This window comes from Odontomachus brunneus, unplaced genomic scaffold (genome assembly GCF_010583005.1).
Source record: "Odontomachus brunneus isolate Ranch 3 - 2012 unplaced genomic scaffold, Obru_v1 Obru_scaffold_093, whole genome shotgun sequence".
Lineage (NCBI taxonomy): Eukaryota > Metazoa > Arthropoda > Insecta > Hymenoptera > Formicidae > Odontomachus > Odontomachus brunneus.
In genome coordinates, this window is record NW_022639543.1 from 1,343,802 (window position 1) to 1,354,352 (window position 10,551).

At 36.3% G+C, this 10,551-nt stretch overlaps 2 protein-coding genes across 6 annotated transcripts in view; one reads left to right on the plus strand and one right to left on the minus strand.

Moving 5' to 3' along the window:
- Positions 1-10,551, plus strand: part of LOC116848318 (proto-oncogene tyrosine-protein kinase ROS) — a 41,027-nt gene that overhangs the window by 14,535 nt on the left and 15,941 nt on the right. For 3 of the 5 annotated variants that reach the window (XM_032824258.1, XM_032824259.1, XM_032824260.1), the window contains exons 3-8: positions 3,816-3,875; positions 4,036-4,126; positions 7,516-7,748; positions 8,385-8,624; positions 9,459-9,612; positions 9,783-10,282. In XM_032824258.1, the coding sequence (XP_032680149.1) occupies positions 3,816-3,875; positions 4,036-4,126; positions 7,516-7,748; positions 8,385-8,624; positions 9,459-9,612; positions 9,783-10,282 (1,278 nt within the window). The remainder of the gene's footprint in view (positions 1-3,815; positions 3,876-4,035; positions 4,127-7,515; positions 7,749-8,384; positions 8,625-9,458; positions 9,613-9,782; positions 10,283-10,551) is intronic. The other 2 variants (XM_032824261.1, XM_032824262.1) reach the window with 2 other exon arrangements.
- On the minus strand, positions 4,741-6,716 carry LOC116848320 (cAMP-dependent protein kinase catalytic subunit 1-like). The gene is made up of 2 exons (XM_032824264.1): positions 6,328-6,716; positions 4,741-5,604 (listed from the first exon to the last, which is right to left on the minus strand). The coding sequence occupies exons 1-2, from the start codon at positions 6,652-6,654 to the stop codon at positions 4,885-4,887; spliced, it is 1,047 nt and encodes a 348-aa protein (XP_032680155.1). The 5' UTR covers positions 6,655-6,716; the 3' UTR covers positions 4,741-4,884.

Sequence of the window (10,551 nt, forward strand, 5' to 3'; positions counted from 1 at the left end):
GAGAGAAAGAGAGAGAGAGAGAGAGAGAGAGAGAGAGAGAGAGAAAGAGAGAGAGAGAGAGTGAGGGCGGGAGGGAGGGAGGGAGAGATTCCTTTCCTGTTATAGACTTTTCAGACGAGTTGACCTATGCGATACCCTCGTACACCGCTATACGCTGTACACAACTCAAGTTGTTGCCAGCGACGACGCGTCGCACGTCTCGGAAGAACGATCAGAGTTCATGCTCACAACAAATTTGCTGTTTACTCTTTAATCCTTTATTGTTTTATGAAAAAATATAGATGACGTATATTTGATGTTTAGATAGTTCCTGCTTTGTCTAATGAATTTGTAAATACTTGCCTTGCGCAAATCCTGACGTCACGGACGTACTATGATGTATCGAGAAGTGAAAATCGGTGAAAAATCTGCATATTTCTTTTGTCAATTTTCTAAACAAATATCATTGATCCATCAGAATATTCGGAATGCATGAATTTGCGACTTCACTAGCTATCATTGGCAAAATCAATGCATCGCAGTAGTTGGAGGAAACGGTATTTCTCGCGCGATACGATTCGGTTGTTATATTCCGTAATACCGTGCGCTATTATTTATGCATGGCGCCTCTCGAACTAAGCAGAGTGTCGACCAGTCCGTCAATTGTTAAATAGCACCTCTCATATCACTCCGGACGTTAAAATAGACCTTCCACCATGCACTACTGCGAAACAATCACTCTTATTTACGATTAAGATCGATGGAATTGCGACAGCGAGGCAAAACGTAAAGATGACAGATATTTTTTTATTGACTTGTTAATGATGATACTTGAAGTCTATTACTTTGTTGTTTTCCGAAGCATTTTCAGTATTGGCTTATTCTCCTTTCTTCTCTTCTCACCAAGTTTCATCTATATATCTGTGCATCTCTTTTGAAGTTCTGTCAGTATATATTAATTCAACGAAAATGAGCAGATTTTATATCGACAATTTACACGTGAAATATTGAAGGAGATATTAAAGGAGATGAGAACGATAATTTTTTTTTAACCGTACAAGCTGGAGTGCTTGAAAAGGGCTACGACGTTAGGAATGTTTCAGTCGTTTAGAGACTCATCAAAGTCTGCACTCGAGGCACTCGAGCCGAGTCACTGCTGTATATTTATACTTCTAGTTACATCCGAATGCATTTTTTTCGTTGATGTTTTCTTTCAAAATTCAACGACTCTTGCATCCGGTAATATCGCTGTATCGTGAGAGAAAACTCACAGGTTTATAAAAATAAATAAATTATCGTGCGAATTGAGCAATCAGGTTGCGCGATTAATGGCTGTTCGTTTTTAATTATTTATTTTGTTTATTATTGTAAACAGATTTTTGCATTTCCAATCCACTCTCTAGCGCTACTTTCTTATTAGTCAGTATTTTATTAATAAAATCGCTAATAAAGTACCTAAATAGATAGTTTTGCAATAAATATTAGTGAGATGAAGTTCGTAAATGTCACAATATGTAGCCGTTTCTTTATTTTGAAAGTTATCAAATATTTTAAGAGTCACACAAGAAAAAGGTAAAACACTCATTTGTTATTAATATCAATCGCAAGAAAAGGAATATTACCGCATAAAATGTACTCGTTAATAAATTTATAATTATTATTATATTATTTTTATTTAATGATAGCACGATGATTATTTTTATTCAATTTGAATTTTGGAAGAGTGATTATATTAATTTAAAATGAATAAATCAAATATAGAAATAAATATAGAAATGTGTGATATTATGAGGTTATCTTGCATCTGGTGCCAACTTATCATGTATGTGATTTTGCCATATTTTTATTCATATATTGTCGATTTCACGAATTTTCTCATCGAAAGATCTGAATTTCTCTTTAACTTGACGATAAATTTATGTGATATTTCGCTAAAATATACTTAAATGTTAATTTTATTATCACTACAAGTTTTTTTTAATTTCTGTCTTATACACTAGTATGTCAAATTATATTACTAGTGTATCAATTTTAATTGTTGTATCATAGGGTTTCCACATATGCTTGCATAATATAATTTTACAATTAAATATCTTGATACGGTAAACATGATTGAAATATCTGTTATGCATTGTGTGTGTGTTAGATTAATTTTTGTATCATGTACACTTTTGTACACAAAAATTGTAGATTTATCTATTATATTTGATCAAACAGTAGAATATTTTTTAAGATACAAATACTTGGATGTACAATCTTTCTAACAAAAATCAAGAACACTGCGTGCCGTCAGAATAAACAGAGATGTGCAGTGGTGCAATGGAAGTTATACAGAGAGAAAAAAGCGTCCTCGACTACAGCCGACGTGTTGTCGGCGACAAATGCCCACATCCTCTCGCGTGGAAAGTTAATGCGTTAAACTTCTGTTCGCAAATCCATGCTCGACATGCCACGCAACGGGCGTCTTATGAACGTGGGCGTTACTTGAGGCACGTGCCACGCACGTCGACCAGACGCGACCACGAAAAATTACAGTTTTGCTTCGCTTCGTCTTGCTCGTCTCGTCTCGCCTCGCCAAGCCTCGACTCGTCTCTCACCTCTCCTCGGCTCGCGGTAGTATATCGAGTTATGTCACGTTGTTCCAGATAACGTGACCTATTGTTCGCCCACTTCCTGAATTATATTTTAGCGAATTGTGAAATGTTCGACGACCTTCGACGGAAGGATGCACTGGATAGACGGTTTTTCGCGAATACGATGTACCACTTACAAAAAATTATTACTAATCGGTTAGTAATAAATTGCTCAATTGTTTTATTACTAATGGCAAGTGATTTTGAGTATTTAAATTACAGGATTATTACGGCAATAATTGCTAATGTATTATTAGGTTTTTCTGATGAAGTACTGGTGTGAATCATTCCCTAATAATAGGATAGATAAGCATCAACTTTCTCATGATTAGTATGAATTGTTTAATATTTTTCCATCTAATTTATTGTTTGCCTTAGTTCGTTATAATATCTAATTAAAAATCTAAGAATAATATTATATCGTTAATGGGGCTCCCTGATACAGATTATAACAGTATCAGTCGCATTTAGATTGTCGTTGCGTTGTTGGTATCATTTGTCAATAAATATGCCGTTCAATGTTGTTTTAACGATACATATTATAATCATAATTTAATTAAGTATCGACACACCTTATTGGCGCCATGAGTTCGATTACTTAGTTTTTAAGCAGCCGAAATGAAAAAGGATAGGTGACCGATCGAAACCACATAGCGACGCAACATACGAAATTTTTTATTATTTAAACAAAATAATCGACCATTAGATTGTTCAATTCTGATAGGTTAATTTGTGGAAATTTTACAGAAATTGTACCATATATAATAATTTACCAAATAATCACTGAATCACTGAGAAGTGTGATTAATCACTACTATTTTTTTACCACTAATACTATTACCACTAATACTTTTCTGTGAGGGACTTGCGCAAAGTATTTCGCATGGAAGATGGAGCGGTAGAATTATATATAAATATGCAAGAGACTTTAATTGTTTAAAATAACACAAATTAATCTAAAAATTTGAGAATTTCTCCTTCGTAAAACGTGAAACGCTTTAGAAGGGATTTAAATCCCGCTGGTATAGATTTCATCAAATTATGTAATATAAACGTAAAATTAACTCTTGCACCAGCATCTTATTTAAATCAATTATGAACTCTCCGAAGCTCAGTTTGCGAAAAAGTTAGCCTTTTTCTTGGAATTACATTAAATTGTGATGTCGTCTATTGCTGTTTTATCTTTTGTACTTACTGTTTCAGTGTACAAAAGGCTGCGAAGCGTGGCAACAGGCGCTCGACACAAGCTGCCAAGCTGTTTGCGTTAGTATTGTTGCCATTTTTATTTTTACGAGGTTTATCGGTTGTAGACTTACGTAAAAGTGACGCTTGTCAACATGCGGTATCTCGCATGCTCTTTTACATAATATTTTTCTAATTCTAAATATAAACGCGTAATATTATTTCGATATTCTGTCGACAGAATGGAACACAGGAATTGCTACCGCCAAAGGAATTGTACTGCGTTTTGGGCTGTCACGATGCGTTAAATCGTTACTTCCAGCAGCTTAAAGGTAAAGAATTTTTTTAAATTTTTATATTAGTTTAACCAAGCATAAAAATACAATAGGAGATTTTATCAGGGAACAGGCAACTTATCATTGTTTTTTTTCAATAAATATGTTAAGATGACAAATATAAAACAACATAGTCTTTTCAAACATAATCTTCAATGTTTCTCTTGTGTGCACACAACTATATTTTGACTAACTTGTGAAAAATGGAATATAATATTAAAATTTAATACATTTCTATATATTGTGGTTTACGGTCATTCTCTGAACTGCAGCTGTTCAGACAGCACAAATTATTGAGCAATATCTTAAATACAATGTCTTGCACAAGATATCCTATTTCTTTTAGATGTCTTTTGGACATCCTTGAAACATCTTTTAGTAGTTTGTGCTTATTTGGGTATATTTTTGCCTCTATCGCTATTTCTAATTCTATTTCAGTCTTTGTTTCTGTATGTACTATTATACGAAACTAATTAGTTCCGACTTAGATATAAAATGTTTAGGGTTGATTTTTCAATAGTAATTTAACTTTGAAATTGGAAGTTTAAACCCTATTTAAACACATCATACATTTTGTTAGAATGCAGTTCAAACTAAATTTAAAACACTATTGAAAAATCAACTCTTACATATAGATATAATATCGCTCTGTTTCATATACATGTAACATAACGTAGTATGCATAAAATCTTTTAAGAAACTCGGCGCTCCATTCGCTCCATAAGTCGCGTGGCTTTATGGCTAAATCGACAGCTCTAAAAATCAGCAAATTCTTTGTTGTAATAGTCAATGGAGTCAATTTCGAGCGGTTCTTCGTCGTAATGATCAAAGTTGCTGGTGTCGCCGAGACTGCCGCAACGAGGAACGTAGCTTGGCTGTATTTTCTGCTGATAAATTTGTACCCAGTCTATCGACTGGAACCAACGATGCCGTTTGATATCCATGCTGCCATCCTTGAGATTACCATATCTTCTACTTAGGTCCACCTGAAGGATGTTCTTCAGAATGTCCCTTAACTCCTCGCCGAAATGATGCGCGAATTTATACTTGCCCGCGACAATCTTCTCGTAGATTTTCATGGGATCTTGCGCGTAAAACGGCGGATATCCTGCGTTCATTTCGTAGACCAGCACACCAAAACTCCACCAATCGACGGACTTGCCATAACCCTTGGACAAGATTACCTCCGGCGCCAGATACTCCGGCGTACCACACAACGTCCACGTGCGGCCTTCCACCATTTTGCAGAAACCAAAGTCGGTCACCCTGATGTAGCCCGAACTCTGAATCAAGATGTTTTCTGGCTTCAGGTCTCGGTATATCAAGCTGCAATGGTGTAGGTACTCTAGCGCCAAGGCCACTTGAGCCGCGTAGAATTTCGCCAACGATTCGTCGAACTTTCCCATGCGCCTAAGGTGGGTGAACATCTCGCCACCATTCACGAACGGTAGTACCATGTACACGTAGGAGTTATCCTTGAAGCACGGATCAACACTCATTGACATGAAAACGTTTACATGTCTATTTTTTCTGTATATCGTCAGGGCCGACAAACTGAAATGAACTACAAACGTGTCAAATAATTCGCACATTTCTGCCTGGAGCATTGATGTCGCTGGAAAGTCAAGTTTACCTTCATAAGAGATAAAAATTCTATGTCTTTTTTTCCGAATTTTCTCTTTCATTGTACCAATTATCGTTTCGGTTTGTCAACTCTGGTCAGTCCTAAACACAATCTATATCAATCTATTCTAGTCCAAATTTTCAACTTATTCTCAACTTTAATATTTCATTCAATGCAAAACTTTGACATTCTGAAGCATATATTAATCTCTTTTGAAAACGCACAAAATTGATTGATTCTAAAGAGAATTTGTCGACAAACTTAGTTTTTAGACAAGTTAAGTAGTATTAAAACAGTTTGATATAGGTTTCAGAATGTTAAAGTAGGCGTTAAACGGAATATCGAAGTCAAAAGTCAGGACCATATTACAAATATGGTATTTTTTATATGGACATATAAAAAATATTTTCTAGCAAAATTTTAACTCGGGACAACATGACGAACATATTTCGAGTTTTACTAAGCAAGAACGGTTATTTTCGACCGAAACATTACACGAACAAAAATATACGAGGTCTTTCATCAATAGTGTCTGCCTTATTTTTTTGTTCTTTTTTTTTATATTGATGCTTGCCTTGAAGCAAAACTCCATGAAAACGATGAAGGGGAAGTTGACGCACTGCAGGATACGTTTTTCGTTACGCGTATGGTCCACCTGCTTCATTTTCACGAGTTTCCGCTTATCGAGGATCTTCATGGCGTAATACGTGGACGTGGGTTTATACTTGACGAGAATAACACGGCCGAAGGCACCAGCGCCGAGAGTACGGAAACGCTCAAAATCTTCCAGCGTTGCGCTGTCGTCTTTTTTCATTTTCCATCTCTCCACGAACGTTTTTTTTAGGCCATCCAAGATCTCATTGTATTCCTTAAACATTCGTTCTCTCTCGGTATCCACCATATCGCCTGTTGAATATACAAGACTAATTTAACGCTATGTCTTTGCATGGTAGGTTAAGATGATATAAGACATTTACGTTTTTGCATTCGACAGTGCGATAGTGCATTGTTTCGTATACAATATACTATTGATACAAAAGCTAATACTCGTTTTATGTTACAAACAGTCTTAAAGATGGCAGCATGAATCAAGCGACATCGCTGATTCAAATCGATAGACAGGATTAAAATCATAGGAGTCCATGTTCTAAACTGTCTTCTATCGTTAAAGGGTTCTCTAAAAGTGGTTTACAAGCCATCTTCTGATTTGCTATTAAGCTATAAGCTACTTTTAGAGAAATTCTTTTAACGATAAAAGAGGGTTCAGAATATACACTATAGAACAGACTGTACATTGTTGCTGTAGGAAAGTCTGCTGAAGGAATAAAGTCAGCATTAGCAAGAGAGGCTGATAGAGAGTAAGATCCTTTCTTCGTTTAATTGTTTGGTTGGTGAGGAGAACGAAGGAAAAGAAGCGATCACATGATGCAGTACGTCCTCTCTTTCATTCACTATATTTCATTGTATTTTTTTTCTCTTACATCACCCTGTCCTAAACTGTACAGTAAGATAAAGTGTTCGATTTAGCGCGTATTTCTGTTCTTTAATTTTGTCATAAGTTGTCCTGTAAGAGGGACGCAGTCTATTTTATAAATCTACGATTAAAATCCATCAGCAGAAAATGCAGCCAAGTTATGTCCCCATTTGCAATTTTGATCATTACGACGAAGAGAATCACTTAATATTGATCCCATTGATTGTTATAGCAATTTTTATAGTTTCATTTACCGCACTTAATATCCCATAACAATTTCACGTATAGCGGAAATTGGGACTCCACCGGCACCGGCATTGGTCGCGGATTCACTCACGGCGACATCGCTCAGTCTCGAATGGAAAGGCGTAGATATAAAGAGACGCGTCGAAGGTATTTCATACTTAGTACAATGGAGATACGAAGAGCTAGCCGAGACGTGGCAGTATTGCAGGAACCAAACGTGGGGTGAAGGTGATCAGATACTGGTCGAGAACTTGCAACCGTATACTAATTACAGGGTAAGTGAGGGTGAATGAGAGAAAGAGGCCAGTAAACACTTGTATTCTGTACACTGAAAAAAATCTTGTAAAAGTTATTAAAGTATTTGATGGAGCATTTCAGTATAATATTTCGTAATTTATATATAAAATATGCAAATAGTTATCATAACCTCCTCTGGTAATAATTACGAGATTATTAGTAAAATGAAATAATTACTAAATCTTCATTTAGTTGAATCACTTAAATATATAGTTTGGTAAGTAATACCAAAAGATTTTACAACTATTATTGACTTTAACTATTATCAAAGTATTTAGTCATTTTTCATATATTTATCATATAATATGGTAAGTACACAATTTTTTTATTTTTATTTAATAAATTTTTAATGCAATGAATGGTGATATACGTGCCATAATATAAATTGCCATATAAATAGTACGATTATTGCGAATAGTAAAGATATTTTATTTTCTTATTTTCGCTTGACTTGGCGCATATTTTATCACGATTTAAAAGATGTTACCGTTTATTCGTCGTGTATTAATGGAAGTTCCATAAAATATAAACTATATGCACGAAAAAAGTATCAATTTGCAAGCACTTGACTGAGAGACTTACGATCGCCCTTTGTCAAACGCTGGTCTTTGCAGTTTCGCGTAGCGATGCTCCTGAAGTCGTCGCAGCACAATCCGGAACCGATCGTCTCAGCGCCGAGCGTGGTAATATTAACGCGCGCGGAAGGTCTACCGACATCAGCACCGGTAATTGTAAGAGCTGCTGCAGTAGACAGCTACCGCGTCTCTGTGTCTTGGGAACCGGGCCCTTTCCCGAACGGGCCACTTTTGTCGTATGTCCTACGTCTGCAAAGGGCTAACCACACTCAGATTAAGGTACACGCCACGCCAGAATTATATCTACGATCGTAGTATATTCCAAGCGCTGACTATGGCGCTTGCACTAAACCACGTTGTTTCTCACAAATTTATGTATATTCTGTATAAATTTTTTATTATTCTTACTTTCTTTTTTTCACGCTTCTCCTCTTTCTCTCTCTCTTTTTTCTCAATTCTGCATTCTCAACAATATCTCGAACATTTTCACATATTCGTGAGACGCATTAGCGCCATCACGCTTTGCTGCATTGTCTAATTATCGTTTACAGAAGCGAGATATGCAACTGGTTCTACAAGGTAGACTCCGTTACTTCGCTTTATCGATAAATCGCATTAACGGATCGCTTTAATTATTATTTTAAATTGCGTTGTAATATGTGGCGATGCACACATTATATTATCATCGACACTCTTGTAACTTTGGTGCTTGTTGTTTATTGTTTTTCTACTCTGCGCGGTGTGATAACAGCTTTGAATGTGCTTTGCGAATCATCTTTGTGTAATTTTTCGCGTAAAAAAAGAGTGAAAAATAGTTGATAAATCTCTCCACCCCCTCTCGAACTCCGCTTCTCTAATTTTACGCATTAACATTCGCACTAGTATCGATTCGCAGAGAATGCTCACTTTGGAGGCACGCTCGCTGCTTTGACACGTCAATTACGCCGCTAACATTAGTTGAGCGACTTGTACGAACCAGATTATTTATCAAGAAAGTTTCTGGCATGGCGTTTCTTTTTTCTAATCGCATATCTTCTAAGGGATCCAAAATAAGATTCGATAGAATGTGGCATGCTCAAGAGCCATACGATATATATTATATTCTATTCGCAGGATATTCCAGCGTCTGAAAACACAACGCGTGATCACTACATGTTTCGAAATTTAAAATCTAACCAGAATTATACCGTCAGCGTGACCATGAGAAATGGAGTCGGCGAGGGCCCACCCGCGATTATTTGTATATCTACCACGCCGGAGCCTGCTGGTGCGTTGTTCGTAAATGCATATTGTACATATTTCGCAGAAAAAATATTTCTCTGAAAAATATGTGTAACATGCGGCATTCACAATCTACAGCGTGATGCATCTTTTTATTTTGGAAATAACCATTCTTGAAACGATCTGAAACAATATTATCTTTTTTGGAAATTCTAGTCAAGGACACGCAAGAACCGATTCTCATCCTTGGTAGCAAGCACGAGGTCATGAAGCAGAAGACGAACATGTTAGATGAGCCCAAGTCTATTTATGAGAACAATAACACTGAGATTCGCGGTGTCGCGATACACGTGGCATCTTCTCAATTATTTGTATCTACTTCAGCCGGTTACGTATATCGAACTTCGATCACCGAGAAATCCAAACCCGAGATCATTTTAAGTCCCGATCAAGTGAACTTTGAACCCTTGAGTCTTTCTGTTGACTGGCTGAATCGTCACCTGTACGTTTTGGGAGAGGTGAAACATACCAAGACGATATGGCAAATAGCCAGGTGTAATCTAGACGGCAGAGGATTGACAGTGGCTGTAGCTGGATTTTTGAACAAACCTTCGCACATTGAGGTTGATCCTTACAATGGATATCTTTTCTGGATCATAAAAGGGAAAATGCACAGATTAGATTTGGCGGATATCAGTAACGGTGTGAAACACGAGGTATTGATTGCTTCCATTTGTATTGTAAAACTTTGCGATAAAACCTGGGAAGTTATCGCAAAAGACATAAGAACACATATGAGAACTTGTATCGACGTGGTATTATTGAAGATCGTCGGCCATTGGTAAATTTTCGTAAAGATAAAAGGAGACCCGGAGATGATTTAAGAAGGATGATGTTATCGACCGTTTTTAGTTATTCAATACAAGTATACCTGAACATTCAATGCATATATATATATATATATATATATATATATATATATATA